At 36.5% G+C, this 26,547-nt stretch overlaps 2 protein-coding genes across 2 annotated transcripts in view; one reads left to right on the top strand and one right to left on the bottom strand.

Annotated features, from left to right (window-relative positions):
- The window catches only part of ODR4 (odr-4 GPCR localization factor homolog), a 38,954-nt gene extending 23,975 nt beyond the window's left edge, over positions 1 to 14,979 (bottom strand). Inside the window, exons 1-7 of the mRNA XM_065936214.1 lie at positions 14,791 to 14,979; positions 11,780 to 11,900; positions 8,768 to 8,902; positions 5,439 to 5,534; positions 3,065 to 3,171; positions 2,016 to 2,052; positions 1,080 to 1,220 (exon numbers count right to left, since the gene is read on the bottom strand). Of these exons, the coding sequence (XP_065792286.1) occupies positions 1,080 to 1,220; positions 2,016 to 2,052; positions 3,065 to 3,171; positions 5,439 to 5,534; positions 8,768 to 8,902; positions 11,780 to 11,878 (615 nt within the window). The 5' untranslated portion in view covers positions 11,879 to 11,900; positions 14,791 to 14,979. The remainder of the gene's footprint in view (positions 1 to 1,079; positions 1,221 to 2,015; positions 2,053 to 3,064; positions 3,172 to 5,438; positions 5,535 to 8,767; positions 8,903 to 11,779; positions 11,901 to 14,790) is intronic.
- A 570-nt stretch (positions 14,980 to 15,549) lies between these two features.
- Positions 15,550 to 26,547, top strand: part of TPR (translocated promoter region, nuclear basket protein) — a 59,149-nt gene continuing 48,151 nt past the window's right edge. Inside the window, exons 1-12 of the mRNA XM_065936212.1 lie at positions 15,550 to 15,904; positions 17,393 to 17,497; positions 19,333 to 19,406; positions 21,314 to 21,410; positions 22,434 to 22,537; positions 22,912 to 23,076; positions 23,810 to 23,902; positions 24,338 to 24,418; positions 24,499 to 24,586; positions 25,328 to 25,468; positions 25,810 to 25,901; positions 26,153 to 26,350. Of these exons, the coding sequence (XP_065792284.1) occupies positions 15,754 to 15,904; positions 17,393 to 17,497; positions 19,333 to 19,406; positions 21,314 to 21,410; positions 22,434 to 22,537; positions 22,912 to 23,076; positions 23,810 to 23,902; positions 24,338 to 24,418; positions 24,499 to 24,586; positions 25,328 to 25,468; positions 25,810 to 25,901; positions 26,153 to 26,350 (1,389 nt within the window). The 5' untranslated portion in view covers positions 15,550 to 15,753. The remainder of the gene's footprint in view (positions 15,905 to 17,392; positions 17,498 to 19,332; positions 19,407 to 21,313; positions 21,411 to 22,433; positions 22,538 to 22,911; positions 23,077 to 23,809; positions 23,903 to 24,337; positions 24,419 to 24,498; positions 24,587 to 25,327; positions 25,469 to 25,809; positions 25,902 to 26,152; positions 26,351 to 26,547) is intronic.

The following is a 26,547-nucleotide window of genomic DNA, read 5'->3' as shown; positions in this document are numbered from 1 at the left end:
ATCTTTTTCCCGAACTAACATACATATCACAGACTTAGGTGGCTTAATAGCCACAGTCAAATAAAATTCAGTAATTTCTGTTAAAAAAAGTAAGAGAAGAGAAAGAGCCTCAAACAAATATATAAAACAGTATTAAAGAGGAAACAATAAGCAAGCTCCATTTACCTCCTTCAACAGGAAAAAAGAAGACAAAAAACTATAAACAAAAGAATGGTACAGAATTACAAAACATAACAGGAATATGGAAAACAAAACTAAAGAAGAAGATAGTTCCTTGTGCTATACAGTAGGCCCTTGTTTTTGTCCATTCTATTTATAAAAATTTGCATCTGCTAATCCTTAACTTTCAATCTATACGCAATATCCTATGACAGATCATAATGGAAAAGAATGGGAAAAAGAATATATTCACATGTATAACTGAATCACTTTGATGTACAGTAGAAATTGTTGTTCAGTCACATAGTCATGTCTGATTCTTTGCAACCCCATGGACTGCAGCACGCCAGGCCTCCCTGTCCCATACCATCTCCCGAAGTATGCCCAAATTCATGTCTATTGCATCAGTGATGCCACAGTAGAAATCAACACACTATAAATCAACTATATTTCAATAAAAAAATTTTTTAAAAAAACTAAAGATGAAAACAAACAAGATCAAACAGTGTATCTTCTTACATAGTTGTATTTTACAATGTACATGTACTCAGTTGCTAAGTCATGTCCAACTTTGCGACCCCATGGACTATTGCCCACCAGGTTCAGACTTTGTCCATGGAATTTCCTAGGAAAGAATACTGGAGTGGGTTGCCATTTCCTTCTTCAAGACAATGTACATATTAATGTTAATTAACAAATATTCATGAAGCACTTATTATTATGCTAAATACGATAGTATGATGACATTGTGCCATGTCTAAATTTCTAATCGGGCTGGACTAACAAATTAGCTACCTGAAACAATATTATTATAATTAGAATGCAATTTCAAAATTATAAAATGAACAGCATAGACAACCAGAATAAAGGTAGATCATCTATTCAGCAATCACTAACGAAAATTCATTTTATTCTGATACCTTTGTATTTTTCTCCAGAGTATAGCTGACAGAAGTAGTAGACAGCGGGACGTGAATATTAACATAAACCGTACACTCTAAGGAAAGCCATGAAGCTGATAGTCCATTTTGATACTTCCAATCTGCCGGTTTTGCAGAACTCTTTAGCAAAGGGGAAGAAAACATAAAATACGTGATTAAGGTAAAACACACAGAGCAATAAAACATCATAAAATGTACAGCCTAGTAATTCATACAAGCTGTTATCCAACATATTTGGCCAAATTCCTTCATCAAAGAGCAATAGGTTAGAACTAAATAAAAGTAAAGCATGCATTAAAAGTTTGGTATTCTTCAGCACATCCCAGGCAATCCTGGCAACTCCCTTCCCCAGTGAAAGGCTGGTTTAAAATTCTGGCAAGTCTTCTGGTCCAGTAGTTCTCATTTGCAGCTTCACCAGTCAATTCTGAAGCTTCTGATGTGGCATCAATAATCACTGAGGTGATTCACTCAGTGATCACTGGCAACTAGGACGTGCCAGACGTTTTCCCTTCTGTCCTATTCCTTCTAACAAAATACTGCAGCTACTTTTCACTCTGTTTTTTCAACACCTTAGCAAAGGATTAGTTTGGATTCCTCTGAGTATAGACAGTTTGTTTACTAGGCACTGCGGCTCCCACAAGCCTAGACACTCTTACTACTAGCCTCTCAAATATAATACTGGGCCCATAAACAAGATAAGGAGAGCTTAATTAAAAAATATTCTAACAATAAAACAAAACATAAATTTTCCTTGTCTGCAAAGAAATTAAGCATATTTCAAAATAAAAAACTACAGGTGGTTGTGGACATCAATAAGAAGAGACAGCATTGAGAATTATTAAAATGGAAATTTGATTTTCATTTAAAAATAGTCTGCAACACAGAAAAGTCTTTGTAAAGAGAAATTTTTCTTACCTTTGGATCATGAATATCATAAGTTCGACAAAATATTCTTTACTAATTAAGGACAGAAATAACCAAAAAAGTAAAAATAAAAAAGCAATTCTTAATAATAAAAAAAAAAACCCATCAAAAAATAAAAACAAAGTATATGCATCCAAATTTTTACAAAATCATACCACTTCATGGTATGATACTTAAAGATAGGGATACACACACACATGTATATGCATACATGTGTTTGTGCAAATACATATACTTTTATATATATAAATTCCTTTGACTATAATACTTCTGATACTTTGTTTCCTACTGTTTATAAATCCTGCTCATCCCAGTGAATAGAATGATAACTCTTACAAAACAGTCCTCATATACACACCCTTTTTAACAAACTGGGAGTGCTGTTTTGAATGGAGTCAAGCCTGGGAACGTTTACTGGGTCAAAGGGTCTGTACAGGAAACATTCTAGTTAAATATCAACGGAGTTAAGAGCTCAGCTTCTGCAGGAATGACCACTTATTTGAATCTTCTCTTTGGCAGGTCCCAATTTACCAGACCCTTACATAACTTCACTCCCTCGGCAAGATGGCCTCATGCTTGGGAGGTACCTGCCCTGCTAACGTGTAGAGGAAAGAAGCTAAGAAGGCCCTATAGCTGGCTTCTAGAGTCACCTGACCTTGGCCAAAGAAACAAACATTTGCAGCTCAGTGTAAGTGTGCTTTGAGTTGAACATTTTAACTATAGGAACTGGAGGTAAACAATAGAAAAGCACTACCTTGCCCAAGCTATCCCCCTCTGTAGGGGACCTAGTGTACTTTAATGTACAGGGTTAGGCAGCTGGTGAAGAATTCAGAAGGTCTAGTCCCTGCCTCCTCTCTCAAACTCCTTACAACATGAGACATGATTAACAACCATTAACACTATTCTTACTGGCAGTCCTATTTGAGTGTTATTTACAGAAAACTTATAGGTGATTTAAATAAACATTCGGGTAAAAAAGTTGCAGGAACATTATATTGGTATCATATACTTTAAAACACGAACACCTAAATAAAAGATACTTTTTTGTAGAAGAGCAAAAGTGAAGTATCACTCGTTCTGAGACCTCCTCTTCTGTGAAATTCCACAGTCTCTTTTTATTCACAGATTTTTCCACAGCAAATACTAGCTGAAAAAGAGGAAAACACAATTGAACGCAAAATAAAAGAAAAATGGAGAGTGAAGAAAAAGACAATAATCCTAATGTCCCATCTAGCTTTAAAATTCCATGATCCTATCATTAAATTTTCTTTCTTTCAAAAGAAAGAGTGCAACTGATTATTAATAATTTGAATTCCATTTTTAGAGATAAATAAAAATTGGGTATTAAATAAAAAAACATAATTCACTGTCATTAATGATCAACTGAACCCAATTTGGGATAACTGAGCTTCCCAGGTGGTGGTGACGGTAAAGAACCTGCCTGCCAAGCAGGAGATGTAAGAGACATGGGTTCGATCCCTAGGTCAGGAAGATCGCTGGGGGAGGGCATGGCAACCACTCCAGCATTCTTGCCTGGAGAATCCCCTGGACAGAGGAGCCTGGTGGGCTACAGTCCACAGGGTCACAAAGAGTCAGACATGATTGAAGTGACTTAGTACGCATGACTTAGTACCCACGCAACATTTAAATGAAGTATAAAGATTTTATTTAATTAGAATGAGAAATGACAAATGATTTTTAGCCTAAAAAAATGGAGCATGTTACCCATTTGGCATTTCTTATTTAAATGTCACAAAAGATGTAAGGCAATATACAAGGGTACATAAAATACAGTAATACAAATTATAACTGAGAAAATCAGAAACAATGACATAAATCTATGCCACAGGTAAGAAAGATAAAAATGCATACCTGATATGGGGAGAGGGTTCATAAATTTAGCTCTAAGCTTTCTAAAAATACTGTGCACAAAGAAACCTAATCTGTTCCCTAATTCACATGGTCCATAAGCTAAACAGTTGATAAGAATAGGCACGACTTTCTTGATAATGCTATCAAGAGAAATTTCTTCAAAGACAGTATTATGTAATACAATGAACAAAGCTCTCTGCAATGACCTTATGGGAGACTGTGACAAGTTTTACAAGCTTACTTCATATCATATCCTCAATGCAGGCCAATGGAAAGAAAGAAACTAAAAGGCTACAGTTTATGAAACAGAGCATTTCTAAAATCTTATATGCTTCTTAGAAACAAGAGATGCAGAAAGCAAGAGGAAGGAGGATCTGTTTCTCTCTAGCACTGAGCCATTCAATCCAACACAAACCACAAAATGATGCACAGCGGATGCTGTTAAATACATGTGGACATAGGTTACATTTCAAAATGCCAAACAGGATGAACAACTGTGAAAGAGGTACACTTATTTAAAATGGTAAAAATGGTACAAGGCTGAATAACTTGCCGGGGGAGGGGGGATTATCATCCCCTTCTTCCTTTACTCCCATAGGTACAAATATCAAAGGTTTGAAGGTGGGATATCTGACGTGAGAGAAAGTTACAAAACTGGAAGAATCTGAAGCATCTGCATTCTGAGCTGTACGCTTTTTACTAGAGAAAGGGTTTTGGTGATTCTGGTGGGTTTTGCACTTCTCAAGATAATGAGGGCCCCTTCTTTCTTGAGGTGGAAAATAAATTTGTGAAGGCTTACCTGAATTTTTAAAAAATATTTATTTGGTTGCTTTGGGTCTTAGTTGCCCTGCAGCCTGTGGGATCTTAGTTCCCCAACCAGGTATTGAACTTGCATCCTCTGCACTGGAAGATGGACTCTTAACCACTTGACCTCAGGGAAGTCCCCTTATCTGGATCTTGAGTACTAAAAAAGATGCAAGCTGGCTGCCCAGAGCTTGCTTTAGGTTTGGGCTTAAGGGGAAACAGTTCGTAGACCCTTATATTTACTGGTAAACTACTTTACCCAATTGACTGACACAGGAATTAAACAAAAAGTAAGTGATTCGTGATAGATACTCTGTTCAAAAATAAAGAAAAAGTATCTGATTGCTGCTACTTTATGTCTGATTCTCAGGATCCTGAGAGAATTGAAGAGATGAAGAATTACAAAACATTAATTTCACATTAAGGCAACCACTTGGAGCTAAATGGGAGTTCTAGCAGAATATTGCTATTGCACAATAAAAATTGTTAACCCTCTATAAATTGTTTCAAAATAGTAAAAAATTATCTTTAAAATAAGGAATATTTTAAAAATACATAGCTTTGATTGAAAATATATATTGACATATATTACACTCAAGATACTAAACAATTGGGTGGAAAAGGCTGTTTTAACATAATCCCATCATAGAGAATTAATCTAAATGTGCCGAGACTCACTGTAAACACATACAAGCAATTAAGATGTAACTTTAAGAATTTTTGATATTTTAGACTTACTCTACGCAGGGTATTTTGAAATTCATTTCCCATTTCTAAAGCTGTAATAATAAATACTCCAAGAACTAAAAGTCCCCCTGGTAGCATCCTGGATACCTAAAAACAGAAATACAGCATTAGCGGACAAAAGCATTTGACATTATATGCAACCTGTGTTTGAGAAGCTAAATATTAGATCAGTAAATGCCTACCTAGTACCAACTATATGCACAGCACTGAGGTAAGAGCTTTGAAAAAATGGTTAAAATATTGAGAAATGGATGATAACCAAGATGAATGGGGTGTCAATCTTCCTAGAGTATTCTTAACTTTCTACCTTAAAACTACCTTATAAATAAAACCATTTAATAATGACACCTTTTAGTTACAGCAATAAATGAACTTCTTTCTCATAAGATCAAAGACTGAAATCTCTAATAAATTTTTCACTGACTTCCACTATCAGCTAAATAAACAAATTTTATCTTAGGCTGGTATTCTAGACTCTCTAAAATCTGACAGATCTGATACGTAGAGCCTCATCTGATACTACTTCCCATGAAATACTAAAGTGTCAATCACAAACTTCTCACTGTTCTCCACACATATGACTAGGTTTTCTAACTCTATCTCTTTCACTCAGCCTAGAAGGACTTTCTCTTGTACATCTGCATGTCGGAACTCTACTGAACACCTCAAAGTCAGCTTGAGGAAGCTGTCTTCCTCGATCCTTTGATCTTCAAGCTCACACAGGATTTCACTGCAGTTTTCCCATAGAGCTTATCACATGAACCTGTACTACGGTTATGTGTACCTTACTTCTTGATCTGGGAGCTCCTTAATAGAAGAACTTGACTCTCAACTACCTCTGTATTCCTATAATATTCAGCAGAGTCTGGGATTTGAAGAGAGGGAGTACAATTTGAAAATCCATTGTTTCCTATTGTTTAGATTTACCTCAATTTTAAAAATCTTATTGATATTGGTTATTTATATTATTTACAGCCTTTTTGTACTCTTAAATAATAAATGGTTAAAAATCCTAGCAAGTTTCTGCGTCCACAGGATTATCTGCTTATAATAAATCTCTTGAAGTGGATAATAAGGCTGAAAAGTTATACATGTTTTTCAGGATTTTGACACGTACTACCAGTTTGTCCTTTATAATATCTGATCTTCCTTCCATTTGATTGTGGCTAGTTCCTCATGCCACAGGTATTGCTTTCTACCAGCTAAACTCAGAGGTCAGAGTGCTTTGGTTATCTTTTATGTACTTAATGTATACTCAAAGTCTTCAGAAAATTAGATACCATAATCTAACTCCCAATATATTTGTATTATGTCTGCTGATGTGGGAGAGCTGGGTTTGATCCTTGAGTGGGGAAGATCCCCTGGAGGAGGGCATGGCAACGTACTCCAGCATGCTTGCCTAGAGAATTCCATGGACAGAGGAACCTGGTGGGCTACAATCCACCGAGTCGCAGAGTCAGACACGACTGACAACCAAGCACACAGCACATGTTTGCTGATAGCTCCCTCTGATTTCATAAACTCTAAATGCTATAGAGACACAAGCTTGACCTACAAAAGGAATGAAATTTTCATATTTAGCATGGGGAACCTGCATATCTTTTCAAAATCATAAATAAATAAATAAAATTAACCATTTCTTTCTAGAGACAAAAAGGCTATACACTTTGCCCTATAAATTTTATGTTTATATAGATGCATATAGATCTTCTTATCCATTAAATATTTAATACTTCATTAGAAGATCATATTAAATATTTAATGGATTAAAAAAAACCCTATATACTACCTCCCAAAATAAATGCAGACAAATAAGTATGTGTGTTTGAAGATTTAAAGCTAAATGGACAAGGAACTAATTCTATTTTTACCTTACTTTAACACTGTTCACTGGATGATATAATCCAACTCACTTTTAAGTGAATTTACTCATCATTTCCTGTCACCCACCCCAAACCTGTTTCTTCTTTGCGTAACGGCAAAACCGCTTTCCCGGACACCGTGGAAAAGTCTCAGTAACCTTCTTCTGCTCTCATAATCTCTTTACAGCCAGTCTAGTTGGTCACTTAATCATCTTAATGCTAGCTCTTTCTCTGAAATGTTTTGGCAACGAAGTTTAGCCCTCTGCGTTAGTTTGTTTATTCATCCATTCACTTATCCTTTATTTTGGTGTTCTCATCATAAACCATGGGAATACTATGTTTGGCTCTAAGGATACGGCCATAAACAAAAGAGTCATGACCCTTGTCCTCATGAAGCTGAAGGGTCTAGTCACCAGATAATGTCACCTTTTCTTGAACTATTACCATAATCATGTTTTCTGCTCTCTTTCCAGTCTCCCTACTCTCCACTTACACTGTACCAAGGCACTGAAATTACTTTCTCAATTATTGGCAGATCAATCCTCCAAAGAGAGAGCTCTAAAAGTCTACCACAGAGCTACTGGCTCCCAAATGAACTCCTCCCTTCCCAGGATGACTGACACTTCAAACCATCCACAAACTGGCCCCATAGAGTCTTAAGTCTAAACACGTTATTTAATATACACCATGCTTCAATTATACCCAGTTGCCTGCTATTCTAACACACCTTTAATCTTCATGCCTTTGGGTCACTTATCCACATCTTTGTGCATTCAATGTCCTCCGTGACTTCTACTAGCAAAGTCCTATTCATCTTTACAGTTCAGAGTCTTCTGTGAAGCTGCTTGAATCCAATCATTTATAGATATTTGATCATCCCTTACTCTATACTCCTATAATACTGTTCCATTTAATCTCATTTGGTAATAATGTTTTTCACTTGAGTTAAAATATAAATTCTAAGGACATTAAAAAAAATTTTAACCATCATTTTACTTTCTCAGTACCTAGCTTAAGTCTTTAGAACAATCTGACCAGCAACAATACTATCAATAACTAGTATTATTTTAAAGTATAGAAAAATTGGAAATAAGCTAAATTAAAAAACACAACAGATAAAAGTCAACAATGGAAAAGCATAGCATAATAAGATCAAAGGTTTTCAAGTCATGCTGCCTGGGTTCAAATCCCAGTTTCACTACCTGTTATACTAATCTTGGGTGAATTACTTAACTCCAAGTAAGAAAATGCTTTTTTTAAAACTAGATACAAGTAATGAACAACAAAAAAATATAATTGTGAACAAAACACAACAGAAAATACTCCTAATTTTTGGTATACTAAAGTTTTGAAAACTTAAGAATGAGTACTCTGAAATCGTAAGCCTAGTAACCTGAGAATAAAGTACTTTTATTTTGTTAGTAAACACAAACTATATAAAGAGACAAACATGATGACCTGGTGGGCATGTTCTGTGGCCCATTCTTCATCCAAGTTATCCAATTTGGCTTTGAAATGTTTGGGGCTCTCATTCTGTTCTTCTTTGGGTGGTGTTCTCGTGGCAAGAATCACATAATCCTTTTGTGAGGAACACTTAAAAACAAATTAGAAAAGCTTACTAGAGGGAAATGTCACCGAGGAATGCAAAGTCTTCATGATATGCAAAAATTGAGCAATGTTCATAGCAGCTTAAATTGTCAATACCTGTATTATAATGGAATGAATCTACAGGGAAACCAATTTTGATGGATAGCCCTACAATATTTCCCTCACGTGTTATCTTTCAGTACATTTCATACCAGCTCCTTATTTACTTGGCATCATGAATATGAATCATGTAGTGGTCCTTTAAAATGGCTTCCTAGATGACTGAAAGAACTGCATTTTAAAAATGCATTTATTTATTTGTGACTGCGCTGGGTCTTCCCTGCTGTGCATGGGCTTTCTCTAGTTGCGGTGCACAGGCTTCTCAATGCAGTGGCTTCTCTCACTGTGGAGCACGAGCTCTGGAGCGCAGGCTCAGCAGTTATGGCACACAGGCTTAGCTGCTCTGTGACACGTGGGGTCTTCCTGAATCAGGGATCAAATCCCTGCCCCTTGCACTGGCAGGCAGATTCTTAACCACTGGACCACCAAGAAAGTCCCATAAACTGCATATAAACTAAAAGATGACATGCTTGGTCAATTTTCTAGCTATTATATTTATTTTCTAAGTAATCTCAGTAGATTAGGTAGTTCAACAAATATAAAATCCCTGGAAAATAAAGTCAGAAATGACCTTGTGTATCTTACTTTCATTGAAACAATGGTGGTGGGGAACTTGCTCATGTGGTCCACAGAAAAACAAAGGGGGTGTAGGACAGATAACCAAAGTGTTATTAGATTGATATTTCTCAGTTTTAACAGCAATTAAATGCTAACCAAAAGTGGGAAATCTAAAGATAAAACTGGGGGAAATTTACTAGCTCAGTCTCATTATAGTGAAAATCTCCTACAAAGAAAGAGTAAAAGTACAAGGTAGCATGATGTTATCCTCACACGTGACCTGAAATCCTAATCGTTACTATTAACCTGGAACAGAAAAAAAATTGAAGGTATGTTATTTCAATAAAAGTTATTTTCAGAATGTTACATTGAAATGAACACTGGGAATAGGCAGGCACTGATTAAGAAAACTCTTTGCTTTCGTAAAATCTATGATTTTGAAAAAGAAACTAACTCTGAGAATAGGAAACAGGCAAGCCTGAAAGCTTGAGGGGAAGAAGAGAACAGTGATGAACCTGGAAAAAAGAGAAAGAAGAAGCAAGTAGAATACTGGCAGGAATGAAAAAGCTGCATGAAGAGAGAGTGGAATTCTCCCTAAACTGTGGGCGACTTACATGTGAGATGCCGGTTTTGCTAAGAAATGGCCTACTTGCAATAAGGCAAGTCTGGAAGAAGGTATTTCTCCCTGACCTTTTACCTTTACTGATTATATCTTTCTCTAAGACTTTTCTTTCCTTCAATTTCTAAAATAAAGGGAAGTAAAGATCCTTAAATAAAAGGTTTCTAACAAAAAGAATCCCATAATAGACGTTAAGTAACCTGAATCTAAAAGAATTTCAGCCAGAGAGGTCATCTGGCTGTCAGGTGAGAAGCTTCATGAGTCGGTAGTACCTGGGTGAACAGTGCTGGGTCTGCACTGTCTTATGAGAAATCAGATTTGTGAAAATTCTTCGAATGAGACCTGTCTCTCGGGGCTACACTGACACTAACTAAGCTCAATCAGAATGATGTTGAAAAACGAGAATACTGTGAAGGGGTGTGAGCACATAAATCCTCTGCAGAGTGCATTCTTTCTAAGTAGACAACATGCTGCTGCCGCTACTGCTGCTAAGTCGCTTCAGTCATGTCCGACTCTGTGCGACCCCATAGATGGCAGCCCACCAGGCTCCCCCCATCCCTGGGATTCTCCAGGCAAGAACACTGGAGTGGGTTGCCATTTCCTTCTCCAATGCATGAAAGTGAAAAGTGAAAGTGACGTCACTCAGTCGTGTCCAACTCTTAGCGACCCCATGGACTGCAGCCTACCAGGCTCCTCCATCCACGGGATTTTCCAGGCAAGAGTCCTGGAGTGGGTTGGACATAGGACATCCAATTATAAGAGAAAGTAGCTTGGGAATGTGCACAGAGTCAGAACAAGGAAGGTTAATTATGCAACCTGAATGTTCTAAAGCATCATGCTAAAATATCTAGGAGGAAACCCATCCCAACAGAGTTTTATTTGTTATTAGGCTTCAAAATCAATCCTTGGAGCACAGTACACTCTCCCCAAATAGAGTGAAGATGGAAGTGCCTGTGCGACTCTCCTCTGTTCACTGCTGCGCACTGCTAACAGTCCTCTCTGCTGATTAACACTTCCTCCCATCAATTATAAAAAATCAGTGGGTGCTTATGCTTTTTAAAGTAATTCTCCAAACAGTTGTTCCACTTTGTGTTGCTTTTTAAGATTTAACTCTTAAGAGGAAAATAAAACTTGTCTAATTTCCAAATTTCTCCCATCCCGTCTCTCCCTCTCCATTGAATCAATATTTAAAAAAAAAAAATTCAGTTAATGGGTACCATGGTACGTAATAAAATATACGACCTGTACCTCAGGTCTGAGATAAGACAAACTCAAAATAAAACTGTCAAAAGTTACTTTGTAAAGAATTGGACAACCTGGAATTAAAGATTAGAGGGGAGTAAAAATCACTTTGAAAAGACAATGAAATATGAATAACCTGGTCAGTAAAATCCTAATTTTGGAATTTTTACCTTATAAGTTACTTTGACATTATCAAAAGGGAATGTGTTCTGACTTGAGCAAACCTGGGTTACATTCTTCTTCATTACATCCCTCCATCACCTAAACTGGGTTTACTATTAAACAGAATATTTTAAAGTAAACAAATTAGTTTCATCAATAAATGCACAAGAAAAGATACATACCTGTCCAATTAAAAGGCCAGAGACAAAAGCTTTTCCCTGGAGATTGATGTTTGAAAGATACTGGCCAACAGCCTCTTCTACAATGTAGGTTCTTCCCATTATTAAGAACTAATTCAACTTCCTAAATTACAAGAAAAAAATATACAGCATGTTTAGGCAAAAACCAGAATTTGCAATGGCTTTTCTCATTGGGGTAATATAGAGAAACTGTACTAACCTGACAATATCCCAAACCTTGCAGTGACTGCTTACTCAATAGGGTACTCTTTCTTGCAAAATTCTAATTCTCAACGGAGAGTTGCAGGAAATGACTCCCAATCAACTACAATTGACATGAGCAATAAGCCTACTCTCCTATCTCAGAAGATATGGACAAGGAAATGGCAACCCACTCCAGTATTCTTGCCTGAAGAATTCCATGGACAGAAGAGCCTTGTGGGCTATAGTCCATGGGGTTGCAAAGAGTTTGACATGACTGAGCGACTATCACTCACATATCTCAGATAAAGAGAACACTAAGCTAGTAAGCCACACACCAGGTTTCTTATTTAAATCGACCACTCCTTGGTTGTATCATCTTTGGTAATTTATTGCTGAGCCTCTCTGTGTTAGTTTCTAAAACAGAAAAGGTGATAATCTCTGAGTTGCTCAATGAGAGGTAAGGAAAATCAAATGTATGCATTCAAGAAGCACACTATGGAGACCTGCTACTGCTGCTGCTGCTAAGTCGCTTCAGTCGTGTCTGACTCTCTGTGACCCCATAGACGGCAGCCCACCAGGCTTCCCCGTCCCTGGGATTCTCCAGGCAAGAACACTGGAGTGGGTTGCCATTTCCTTCTCCAATGCGTGAAAGTGAAGTCATTCAGTCGTGTCCGACTCTTAGCAATCCCATGGACGGCAGCCTACCAGATTCCTCCATCCATGGCATTTTCCAGGCAAGAGTACTGGAGTGGGGTGCCAGACCTACTATGTGCTAAAAACTGTACTAACGTGGGATGGCACAAAGATGAGTAATACTTGGTCTCTGTCCTTGAGTGACTCAGAATACAACTAGAATGATGGAAGTAAACAAAAGCAAAGTAATAATAACAAAAACATGCAGAGCTTTCACTCGTCTAAGGCATAGTTCTAAGTATTTAACATATGGTAACATTTAATATTCACACACACACACATGTACACAGGAAAAAAAAAAGACATGATTCCAAAAACCTAACAAGAGCCATAGAGACTCTGAAGAAACACAGTAGCAACATTCTGAATATAGGTAACAGTCATTACCTGCAAAGAAATTCCAATCTTATTCGAGGCAACAAAGCCCAGGCAATTCTAGATGTGCTGGGGTGTCTTATCTAACACCAGTAAAATAAACTGCCAGTCACAATGATTTTGCATTATTCTAAAAGTAAACCCCAGAGAATTGGTTCTGGTTTGAAATGGCCTATTAGATTGTCTATTTTTTTTTTCGTCGTTTTGTCTCAAAATGCATTAAATTTCTTCCTAGCTCTCAGATTTGCACATATATATATTTGCTAAATCTAGAACAGTCTTTAGTTCTTAGACTTTAGTTCTTAATAATCATTAGTGCCTTTATAAAGTTAAGGAGCTTTTCACCTTTAGCGCCTTAAGTTATGCAACTCTGTGTATTAAAACTCTTCTACTTCTCATGCTAGTCTACTCCTTTCTTTCTGCCCTAAATAATTCTTAATTCTTACAAGAAATAACAATGGTAGTCACTCCAAGGTTATGATATGTAATTTTCTCACGTTACTTTTTCTAGTATCATATACTAGCTATGTTAATATGTAAGAAACTGAATGCAATAGGAAGATGAGAATCTTTGGGTTATGAAATCGAGTTGACTGCTGGATATTTTTTTTTCCTTTAGTGCTCCTTCAAATATTTTAAACATTGCCAATCATACTGTAATAAAGGGTAATACTAAAAATGCAGATCTTCTCTTACACAGGTCAACTTTTCCTGAAATGCTGCATATCAGCAGAAGCTTTAGAAGTTGTTCCAAAGCTGATTGAAATCACTCAACTTTCCTGGACTCTAGTTTGCTAGTCTTCAAAATAAAGAATTTGGATGATAGCAGGTCTGAAAACCTAATTTTAGAATTCTCTAAGTTCAAGTATAGGACATCGGTGTTTTCCAAATAGTAGATCAATAATGATGATATTGTGGGCCTAGGACATAATACGGGCTTCCCAGGTGGCTCAGTGATAAAGAATCTGACTGCCAAGCCAGAGACATGGGTTCCATCCCTGGGTCGGGAAGATCCCCTGCAGAAAGAAATGGCATCCCCCTTCAGTATTCTTGCCTGGAGAATCCCATGGACAGAGAAGCCTGGTGGGCTACAGTTCACTGGGTCACAAAGAGTCAGACACGACTGAGTGACTAACACACACAGAATATCTGAGGGGAAAGAAATCTGAAAGAAGCTCCTTACTGGTATTCTCAAAGGTGGGAGTACGACATTAGGAATGCCTCATTTTCAATAAAGAATTTACCAAATTCTTTTCAAGAATAATCAAACATGAAACAATTCCCAGATTCAGCTTAGAAGCCATCGAATTACAATCTGGAAACAAATTGTTCTGTTACGGTGTCAGGAGAAATGGTTCTCAAGAATGTATTTAAAAATTTCTGCTCCGATAGTTTTTCAATTTAACAATATAGACACAAGGCAACATTTTCCGCAACGTTACCTTAAAACATACAAATAAAAGCAACACTCAAACTCCTCTTGGTTTCTTCCTGGAAATAAACGGAACTCCTTACGTTTCTGTTAAATCACTGTTGCCCACCCCTACCACCCAAAACAAACAAAAACACCTAGGTAAGACAAGTCTCCAAAGGGGATCTGTGCTGTGTAGGAGTGTCCGTCCATATGCTTCTTACTGTCTCTCCTTTTCTTTTCCTCCTTGAAAAGGCAGCTGTGTCCGAGCGCACACATTACACACACACACACACACACACACACAAATTCCACCCTCAAGCTGACTCACCTGTACTCAGACTGTGCACACGTGGCAGACAAATCTGACGAACTGTCAGACCCCCTGACAGAGAAGGGGGTTAGCGTATAAGTATAAGACTCCAGGGACCAGGTGCCCCTCCAGTCCCAATTCCACAGTCAGTGAATTCATCAGAAAGCGACGGACTTCCCTCACCTCACTTCCCACTCCAAACCCAGGGTCTCTGGAGTCAGGTGGCGCGGATTGATGACGTAAGCTGACCCCCCCCCCCTCCAACTTTTACCAGAGCAGCACCTCAGCCAGCTACTGCGGTCGCCACCCCGCCCCCTTCTGGGCGCCATTGAGAGCGTGGCAGTAGCCCAGTGACTGTTGTCTGGCCCTGCCAAGACCGATGCCCTCTAGTGGCTCAGTGTCTAGAAACCGCCAAAGAGGACGACCCATGGCATCCCGAAGCTTTGACGGTGAGGTTGCCTTGCTCTTCGGGTAGGAACGTAGGTTGACGAGTACGTTGTGGCGCCACCTCGCGGAGGAGTGGTCCACGCGCAGGCGAGAGTAGGGGGCCGGGGGTGAAAGAAGGAAGTGAAATGGGTGGTGCGGCATAGGACTCACGGAAGGGATTGGAAAAAACTACGTTTCCCAGAAGCCTGCGCGGCTTGAAGCTGGGCGGAGAGGAGGGTGAGAGAAAGCTGGATAGCGGCCTGGCTGAACAGGGTCAGAGGCTGCCTCTGAACTCGGATTCCCAGGGTGCACAGCTTCCGGCGGCTGCGCGCGCATTGCGAGCGCGGGCGCTGTGGCGCGTCTAGTGCCGCGGCTAACACAGAGTTCTATTTCCCAGGGTCCCGCCGCGGGAGTCTCCGGCGGGCGGGCGCGCGCGAGCCACCGGGTGAGGAGGTCGAGGCGGCCGCCCAGGCTTCTGGGTCCTCTGGGTCTTCGCCTTTCTTTTCTGTTTCTGCCGCGTCGACCGCTGCTGCCGCGGTGCCCGGCCCAGTCGACATGGCGGCGGTGTTGCAGCAGGTCCTGGAGCGCACGGAGCTGAACAAGCTGCCTAAGTCCGTCCAGAACAAACTTGAGAAGTTCCTTGCTGACCAGCAGTCCGAGATCGACGGCCTGAAGGGACGGCACGAGAAATTTAAGGTGGAGAGCGGTAAGTGCGGCGCTCTTCCCGCCCTGCTCTCTGGGCCCGACTCCACAGCGATGGCTGGTCTCCCCTTGCAAGCTCGCTCTGCCCACAGCTTCCCTGGTGGCATCGCTTCCCCGGCTCGGTGGGCACCGTAGGCCTTCTCTCAACTACCCCCTCTCCCGGTTTGATACGAAAGAACCTTTTTGTTTTTTAACTCTGACTCTACATTGGAGTTTCGTTTTCTTTGTTATTAGAGTGGTCTCATTTAGGAAAAGCTAACGTTGTCCAGCAAACCCATTGTGGTGATTTGAGTCTCTGAGAGTGTGCAATTCTTGACTCTTCTAAGCCTGTCTGTCTGTTGCACGTTGAAGGACAGTAGTTTTTCTGTTTTCTAGTAGTCTATGTTCAGAGGCCTTTGGCTAATTGATAACTTCTTGCGTTTGTTCTGACTGTGTCGCTTTGGTGCTGTGATGAACTAAATGTGCACAAAAAACGAGTAGGTGCCTAAGACAGCCCTGGAACCACAGCAGACGTGCAGTATGTTTAATATATCTGACTTCTCTCTAAAAATTGAAGTTTGATCGAAAATATATTAAGATCTGTTTACAAATAACTGTAGTAAACCCACAAATAAGAAAGTTGCTGACATAGTGACGAACAACGTTTAAGAAAGATTACGATCATAGTAATTACCAGTGGTAAAATGTCGATACAGAATTGATGTTGAAAATTAAACCGTTTGTGTGTCTTGGTTTACCAGTTTTTTGGGGGTAGGTTGGGGTGGGGATTGTAACTGGTTTTGCTAAGTGGATTGAAACTCCTTAAGTAAGTTTTTGTTTAAAAAAAACAGAAAATAGTTGTAATTGTCGAGCAGAACTGATGTTGAAAATTATCTGAATCCCAACACTGAATATAGTACCCTGCATTCTATTTGTTAATTTGCACAATAAATATTGAATGTCTTCTATGTGACTGATACTTTGCTGAGCAGTATGTTATCAGTTGCTTCCCTTGGAAAGTTAGCAAATATTTTTACATAAATTTAGTAATTTTGTCTGTTCAGATGTTATTTTGGCTATTTTAATACAAGCCTTTTTAAAACAAAGCGGTTATTAACCAAAATGATTTTTTTTCTCCATTTAATTTTTTTGGGGGAAGGGGTTGCTTTATGCTAAGAAGTCAGTTGATGTGTGGGGGAAATACCATGATAAATAAGACATGTTGCCAGCCTTGAGGAATTTCATAATCTTGTGGAGTAAACATAAAAATTATTTGTTGAAACCGCATTCAGGCTTTATTTTCTTTTGTCATATACGTATACGTCAACTGGAAATGTTGCGTTGAAGTCCTTTACCATACATTTGTCTTTACTCAGATTCGTTCTTATATGGAGTGTGGGTTCCAATATTATGTCCTAAATCTTAAAATCAAGGTTATTAAAAATAAGTAGCAATGTTGACAGTGTACATGTGTGTGCTTGATTTTTTCTTTTTGTCCTCTAATCATCTGTAGAACAACAGTACTTTGAGATTGAGAAGAGACTGTCCCACAGTCAGGAGAGACTTGTGAATGAAACCCGAGAGTGTCAGAGCTTGCGGCTTGAGCTAGAGAAGCTCAGTAAGTATTTAATTAGGTCTTTCTATTATTCTTGGGGTATTGAGGTTGGCTACTCCTTTAGACGCTTTGAAAATATTTAATTACTGTATATGAAAATATTGATTGTTCTTAATTTATGGTAATATTAGGATTTTTTTTCACTCAGCGGTAAAGATATTGAAAGAGTACAGGGCTTGTTGGTCAGGAGGTGTGGGTTCTAGTTCTGACTGCTGTTATGTTAAAAGCTCTTTTATCATATAAATCGTGATAGTGTTTATTGTTTACAAAATGACTAGGACCGCTTGTCTGTCTACTTCCAACAGTTGTATATGTCAAATGAGGTGTGTATGAAAGTATTTTGAAAAGGCTAAAGCACTATGCAACTGAAAAACAGAGTGACTTGATTATTTTTATGTTGAAAAATTAAAGCCTATTCATTCCATTATAATATTTGTGTTTTAGCTCTCATTATAATTTTTATAAATATTTTTAAATCTAAGAATGTAATTTCCTTGAAAGCTGAGCAGCCAGTTTTCTTCATGATAAGTTTTCTGATATCACTAAGTCCTGAAAATACATAAGATCTGGAAGATGATGTGTTTTATGTGCTTTGTTTGCAGTAGAAAAAAAGCAAATGTAGGAAGATCTTATAGAGTAGGGACATCATAATATTATTAGATATAGCTGGATTTTAATTTGATTGGGAATGCAAAAAGCTAATAATCAAGAGAAAACTTGAAGCATTAGTCTTCTTAACTGAGTCCATGCCCACTGGCTGTATGAGTTGAAATTCTTTTTGGCTAATTTTGGCACATCTCATTTTTAAAATGTGACATATACATATGATGGTATGTTAGTATTTGTAATGAGAGTATAAATAGTTATTGAGTAGCTGTATATGACTCATCACCTCTACATTGTTTTATCTTGGCATGGAAAATAAAAGGTTTGTAGAGCAGTAGTGCTAAAAAATTTCAAGAAAATGACTGATCACAGCTTCCTATATGAAATCTGGGAAGGGGAGAGGGAGGAGAAGATGGGGATAAACCTAGATAGACACACTTTTTTGTTTGTTTTTGTAGTTTATTCTGAATTTGTAAGTTTAGAAGGCTGTAAATAACATTAAAACTATATTGAAAATTTAGACTAAATTAGCAGGATTTTTCTTCTTTTAACAAGCCAGTTGTTTAACTTGGAAATAGTAATAATTGTTCATTAAACCACTAGTACATAATATGTGTTTTAGTGGAAGAAAATTTCAGAAAGTGTATTCTTCCTAATTATCAACATGCATTTAAAAGAGAAACTATCAGGGGAGGCAACACATTATGGGTGGAGATCCTAGGACTGAAAATTCAGTATTAAGCATAGCTCTTCTTAGGGATATAAACCAGCTGAATTACAATTATCCATTCTTGTGATGTATTCTGTACACACTTTATATGGGTTTAAATATTATTTGGTCTCTTGATTTTTGTCTTTTTTGTACTTAATTTTTAAATTTGTAAATATAGTTCATTATGATTGACTTAGATGTCATTGAAAAACAAGGAAATGAGTAATTGCAAATACTTTTTCCTAAGAATGTTGGCTAGAATGATTGCAAATATGATTTTGGAAACAGGATAGCATATTTAAAAAGTTGTATTAGAAATGCAGTCAATTTGGGTTGTACTTAAGAATTTGAAATGCAAAAAAAGAAAAAAAAAGAATTTGAAATGCAGTTTTGTACAAATCAACCTTTCTGAAACTCAGTTTCTTAATTTCAAAGTGTGTATGGGTGACAGTTGAATAAAAGCTGTCATTGAAGATTTTAAGCTTATGTGTGTGACATTCATAAAATTCCTTTTATCCAGACAATCAACTGAAGGCACTTACCGAGAAAAACAAGGAACTTGAAGTTGCTCAGGATCGCAGTATTGCCATTCAGGTAATAGTTATTCCTGTGAATAAAGCTAATTGTGAACATGGTACTTGAGGAATTTTTCTGTTCTAATTGTGCTTATTGTTCATTTAGTCAGTGGGAAGATGAAATATGTTCAGTTAGGAGAAGCTACTAACAAAAATGTGTATACATAAATTTCTTAGTGGGATTTTATGTTGTAATGATTAATTGGACATTCCTTTTACTTATTGGAAAATATGAGTACTTGATATAAAAGAAAAACACACATTTGCTACTAGCTATGTAGCTCTTAAGTCATTTTAAAAAGGGTTTTTTTTTGCGTTGTAACTAAAATGCCATAAATTTGTAAGTAGGGTAGACATTCAGGTTGTATATGCCTAGTCACTCCTGGGAGTCCTTGTCTCCTACTCTTTGTAATCACATGGACTGTAACCCGCTAGACTCCTCTGTCCATGGGGATTCTCCAGGCAAGCATACTGGAGTGGGTTGCCATGCCCTCCTCCAGGGGATCTTCCCGACCCAGGGATTGAATCCAGGTCTCCCACGTTGCAGGCAGATTCTTTCCCCTTTGAGCCACCAGGGAAGCCCATGCATTCATAGATCCATCTATCCATCCACCCACTCACCTACTTAACTACCTACCTACCTTCCATTCTTTTAGAAATTACCTATTTAATGCTTACTGTTGCCCAGGCATTATTTCAAGTATTTCAGTGCAGTTGGGGATATGGGTGAATCTACAGTGATCATCATTTCTTTAGAGTGGTGATTAAGAATAACAGATTGATGGTGATCACAAGGATTGCAGGCCAGTTTATTTAATAAAGTGGTCATACCCAGTGATTCTTTGACCAGATAGACATTCAGATTCTTGCCATTGCTTTTTAAAAAATTTGCTTTTGATTTGAGGTTAAGAAATACATACAGAAAGTATTTATAGTAGGAAAGAGTGATAGACTTGGTTCAATAGAAATGTAAAATTTTCCACATACAAAGAACAATCACCAAAAACTATTTTCTCAATAAAAATATGACACTACATATATATATCTTTAACACATGACTACTTTCAAATTATGAGAAAGCCATTCAAGGGGGGAAATAGGCAAAGTAGTTTTTAAAAACATAGGAAGTGGTACAAATAACCAATAATAATATGATATGTTGTTCTGCTTCACTCGTAATTGGAAAAATGCAGATGATATAACAGGATATAATTATTTTTCACCTTCCCATGTTAACATTGGTTTTTCTTTTTTTCTCTTACTCCTTATTTAAGCATAATCTTCAGTACTGGCATAAGTGGCTTGAGATAGCCTATAAATTGCCATTGTCTTGCTACAAAGTAATTTTTCAAAATATATTAAGGGTTTTAAGTAATTTCATTTCTGGGCCTTTTTCTTGAGAAATAATTTGAACCAAGATGCAGTGATAGTCATCAAAGTTTTATTTTATGACAGAAAAATGAGAAGTAAACCTAGTTTCCTATAAAGGCTTGCTGAAGTAATTATATAATTATATGACACTTCCAAGTGATTAGAAAGTGACATGGGAAATTTTTTTTTAAACTTTTTATTTTGTATTGGAATATAGCCGATTAACAAACAATATTGTGATATTTTCAGGTAAATAGCATAGGAATCCAGCCATACATACACATGTATCCATTCTTCCCCAAACTCCACTCCCATCCAGGCTAGGAAATTATTTTTGTGAATCTAGGAAAAGTAACTTAAAAAATCTAGAATATGAACAGAAGCGTTGAGATTATGGGTAATTTTTAAACTTTTTGATGTATAAGCCATGAGGAAGAAAATCAAGCATATTTAAACCACAGCTAATTAAAATGCCAATTCCATGTACATTTCTTTATAATTGATCAATTTGATTTTCTTATTTAAATATATTATGCTTACTCCTTTTTGTGACAGAGCCAGTTTACACGGACAAAGGAAGAATTGGAAGCTGAGAAAAGAGACTTGATTAGAACCAATGAGAGACTTTCTCAAGAACTTGAATATTTAACAGGTATGAAGAAGTACCCTTAACTTCTAACTTCACTCTTTCCCTTCTCTTCTAATAGTGCTAAGATTTAATGCCCAGTCCATTTCTATTGGCTGGTGTTATAGCTCAGAGTAGATTTCAGAGTAATGTATCGGATCATTCTGAGTACTTAAAGAGTGCTACAGACAAATACACAAATGAAAATCATCTCAAAGAATTTGGACCAAGGTTTATGTACTACAATATGGTTTATAGTATCAAAATTGGGAACTCGTTTAGATGTTTTGTTGTAGAGGCTGAACGCCTTCATTTTATACAGGCATCCTTACTGATAAAAGCTGTCCACAAGCATTCAATTTAAGAATCTAAAAGGAGAGCCCATATTTGAAAGGGCAGACTGAAGGAATTAAGAAGCAGGAAGATAGAATATAATATATAATATAGTTGATGTATTTAAGTGACTCTTAAGCAGTTTAATGGTATCCAGTTCCCTTTGGGTTCTTTTTCTAAGAGTTTTGAGAAATTTTATTTCTGCTAAAGAAAGAATTTTCAAATATTTATGTTACTATACAATAATAGTCAATTAGCCAACTAGTCTCAGAAAAAAAAGTTGCTTTTGATCAACTAGTGAGTAGATAAAATTAAGTTTTCACATAAAAACCTTCATGTAAGAAATATAAGAAAAATTATGTGTATATCCTGGCTGGTTTTAAGTATAAATTTTTGATATGTATAGTTGCTTAGAAATGGCTAGTTTGTGAATTTTTAATAGGTTTTTGGTTAATATGAGGAAATTAGTGTTAATAATGTATATTTAACTCTACATACTACATTTAAATAACCATTATAATTGGCATATTTGGTTGGATGCATGAATTTGGCTTCATTTAAAATTAGATTTGTGGTTAAGCATGGCAGAAACAAGTTAAAATAATAGAGTTGAGAACTACTTATATTAGATGTTTATATTCCTAGAGATGCATTTTTGATATTTGGTTCCTCTGAGCATTAATTAATCATTTCCCCTTTCTCTTCTGACCTTTCTAGAGGATTTTAAACGTCTAAATGAAAAACTTAAGGAAAGCAATGCAACAAAGGGTGAGCTTCAGTTAAAACTGGATGAACTTCAAGCTTCTGATGTTTCTGTTAAGGTGAGAAACAAGTTAATTTCTAATGCACAAAATACAACGTTTTCTTTAAACTCACCTAAATTATATTTTAAGTATAGGCAAATTATCTGTAAAGTAATTGAAAGTTATATTTTTTTATTATTGGGATTAAGGTGTTTTTGGTTTTTTTGGGGGTATTAAGTTTTAAGACAATTTTGATTGAACTGTTTTGCTTATGGGGTATTTAAATTTCACATAATGCTTATCTGGTTCTTTTTTCTGTTAAGAATACATGCAAATACTTATTTCTGTTGTAAAATAAAATTCTGCCTGTGTCCCTTAGCTACACACAAAATCTTTTGAATAATCATATATTAATCTTTGACCATAAACCTTTTTTTCTCGGATTTTCTTAGTATCGAGAAAAGCGCTTGGAGCAAGAAAAGGAATTGTTACATAATCAGAATACTTGGCTCAATACAGAGTTGAAAACCAAAACTGATGAACTTCTGGCTCTCGGCAGAGAAAAAGGAAATGAAATTCTAGAGCTTAAATGTAATCTTGAAAACAAAAAAGAGGAGGTAAGTTAGTAAACTTACCAAAAAGCAAGTTGTTGGTTATAACTTATGTTTGTGTGCCAACTTATAAAAATTTATGTAGTGGAATACCTAATTAAATATTTTGTAAGATTAGGAATTCAAATGTGGAGGATATAACACATAAATAATTGGCCTAGAAAATTAACCAATTGCATTTAAATAAAGAACTTAGGGTATTCTTTGATGAATTTTGTTAATATCTTCTGTCTTATAGTATATCTTTCCTAAGATACATGTTTAAGAAGTGGTGGTTAGATTCTGTGAGCTTAATCCAAACATGTTCTTGTATGAACTATTATTTTTCATTTTCTTAAGCATTCATATTTTATATAAAATGCTTTTTTTAATAATTATTTATTTTTGGGAATGCTGGGTTTTCATTGTTGCACCCAAGCTTTCTCTAGTTGCAGCTTGTTGGGAGCCACTCTCTGCTTGCCGCTCCCAGGCTGTAGAATGTCAGTTCAGTAGTTGTGGCTTATAGGCTTAGCAGCCACATGGCATGTGGAGTCCTTCTACACCAGGGATCAAACCTGTGTCACTTGCATTAGCAGGCGGATTGTTTACCACTGGACCACCAGGGAGGTCCAAAAAATGCTTTTTTGGTAGGTGGGGATTATTTTGCTTTTACTTGGCAGTGAAACTTTGTATCAAATTAATTTCAGTTAATACAGTATCCACCACCACCCCCCACCCAACTCTGAATTTTTGTTTCTAGGTTTCTAGAATGGAAGAACAGATGAATGGCCTAAAAGCATCAAATGAGAATCTTCAGAAGCATGTAGAGGATCTGTTGACCAAACTGAAAGAGGTACAGTTGACCCCTTTAAAATGTCTCTTTTACAAAAATATTATAACACTCAAGAACCTGTTAATTTGTAAAATGATTGCATGTTTTGCACTGTTCCTAACACCATAAAATATCTAGAACACTTTTATATGTTGTAGTTAGGCTAAAATCACTAGAATCAGTTGTATACCACACCTAAAGTACTATCTAAAATTAAGTATGGTTAATTTTAATGACATTTAACTATTCTGCTTTAAGATAAAAATATCAAATATTTTATTCTTAAGGTAATTCATCACTATCATGACAACTGATTTTAATTTTAGTGGTGTTTTAATCTTTACCTCTTTACTTTCAAAACTGAATTTCTTATCTTGACATTTGGTAAGCATTCTAAATTCAGTTCAAATAAGACTCTTGTAATTGGTTTTTTGGTGTTTTGTTTTTGTTTTTCAGGCCAAGGAACAGCAAGCTAGTATGGAAGAGAAATTTCACAATGAATTAAATGCCCACATAAAACTCTCTAACCTTTACAAGGTAAGTACTCTACCATACATTTTCATGCTCTAATGTTGCATTAATGGATGCTGGGTAACTGCTTTAAGATTAAATTTTAGAGTGCTGCTGATGATTCAGAGGCAAAGAGCAATGAACTGACCCGAGCAGTGGACCAGCTACACAGGCTTTTGAAGTCAACTGGAGAAGGTAAGACACTTCAATTATGGGAAGATTGTTTTGTTTTTAGATAGAAGGTACTGTTTTCTTTACCCTTGTATAGATTTAGAGGTCAGATTAACTGTATTACGGACAAAATTTGATACAAGAAAGATTCGTAGATCAAATTTTAAATTCTGTTTCAGCAAATAGTATATTTGAAAATATAGGTAGCTAATGTTTTTCTGTTTTTTGCATCTAATAGCCTTATATGTATTCTGATTTCTAATAGGAAGTTTTTCTTCCATTTTTGAAACATTTACTTTGATAAATATTAATACATATGGGTTTATAGTTTGTGTACTGTCTTAATCCATAAGTAAGTCTTACTTTTTAAGTTATTTTTAAAGTCTTTGGTTTTCTTCTATACTTGCTTTTTTTTAAACGTAAATTATTTATGTATGATCTTTCCCAGTTATTTCTTGTGTTCTAGACATCTAAGATCATATTAAGCCAAAAAGATACTTAGAGCCACTGTTTTACAGCTTGAGTTCCCCTAGTTCCCCACTTTTACAAAAGAGACAGCAAAAGAAGAAATAGATTCAGTAGGCCGCACACCTCAGGAATTATAAGTACATTAAGAGCTTCCATTGAGTAATAACTATCAAGCACAGCGTCTATAGAATTTAATATTGTCTGCTGAAGGGAAAAATGATGACTATTCTATTACATTTTATAAACTCAAAGATTTTAATTATGTTTTTGGTTATTCTGTCTCTATAATGTTATTAGCCAGTAAAGGATTTCAAGAACATATCATAGAGGTGGAAGAATCTAAAGATCGAATGGAAAAAGAAATGCTTGAGAAAATAAGGAAATTAGAGAAGGAATTAGAGAATGCAAATGATCTGCTTTCTGCCACAAAACGTAAAGGTATGGGTTAGTAGACGGCTTATTAAAGGCTAGAAATACTAGAGCTTTCCTACGTAGTCCTCGCTTAACTTCACTAATAGTGTCTCTTATTTTCAGGTGTAAGTACCATTTGATCACACATGATTGTGTGTTAGTTTCCAGAAGAGTGTGTTTTAACTATTAATGCTACATGGTTTTTAAAATTGTGTTAAATGATTATTTGTTGTCATATTTTAAAGTCTTCCTAGGAATTTATACATAATGTACAGTAGGTGTCACTTTTTGCTTGTTTTGTAAGAAACATTAGTGGCTTTAGTTTGAAATTTTCGAAAAGTATACTAGATTTCCGTGTGTTGGCACAGGGGCCATCTTATCTGAAGAAGAGCTTGCAGCCATGTCTCCTACTGCAGCAGCTGTAGCCAAGATAGTGAAACCTGGCATGAAGTTAACTGAGGTAAGAATGATCTCAAATCTTGTTGTTTTCCATCAGCAAAAAGTGTTTAGACCTCTGTGACACTTACTCCCCCCAAAATTTATTCTCGTTGTTTAATGATTAATGGATCGTTTTAGGGAAGGCTTTCTTGGTTCCTGGTTCTGTGGAACATATAGTAAACATTTCCATCTTGTGTAATTGCTGATGGATGTTTGTAAAGAAGCTATACAGGCTATATTGTGCCTGGCTTCAAGTGATCTCTCTTCTTTCAGCTGTATAATGCTTATGTGGAAACTCAGGATCAGCTGCTTTTGGAGAAACTAGAAAACAAAAGAATTAATAAGTATCTAGATGAAATAGTGAAAGAAGTTGAAGCCAAAGCGCCAATTTTGAAACGCCAACGTGAGGAGTATGAGCGTGCACAGAAAGCTGTGGCAAGTTTATCCATTAAGCTTGAACAAGCTATGAAGGTTAGTTCCATTCCTAAATTTTAACTGTAGAAAAAATACATAGAAGAAATAATTTACTAAGTAGGATGGTTCTTTCTTAGAAATAAAGAATTTACCTCTAAAGCTAATTGCTTTTTCAATAGTAGGGTAATTGTATATTTTAAAGCTTGTCATTGTGTTATTAAACAGCTCTAATTGGAAAATGTTTTATCTTTATT

Source organism: Muntiacus reevesi, chromosome 5, assembly GCF_963930625.1.
Source record: "Muntiacus reevesi chromosome 5, mMunRee1.1, whole genome shotgun sequence".
Lineage (NCBI taxonomy): Eukaryota > Metazoa > Chordata > Mammalia > Artiodactyla > Cervidae > Muntiacus > Muntiacus reevesi.
The sequence above is the reverse complement of the archived record's forward strand: the minus strand, read 5'-3'. Positions and strand labels throughout refer to the sequence as shown.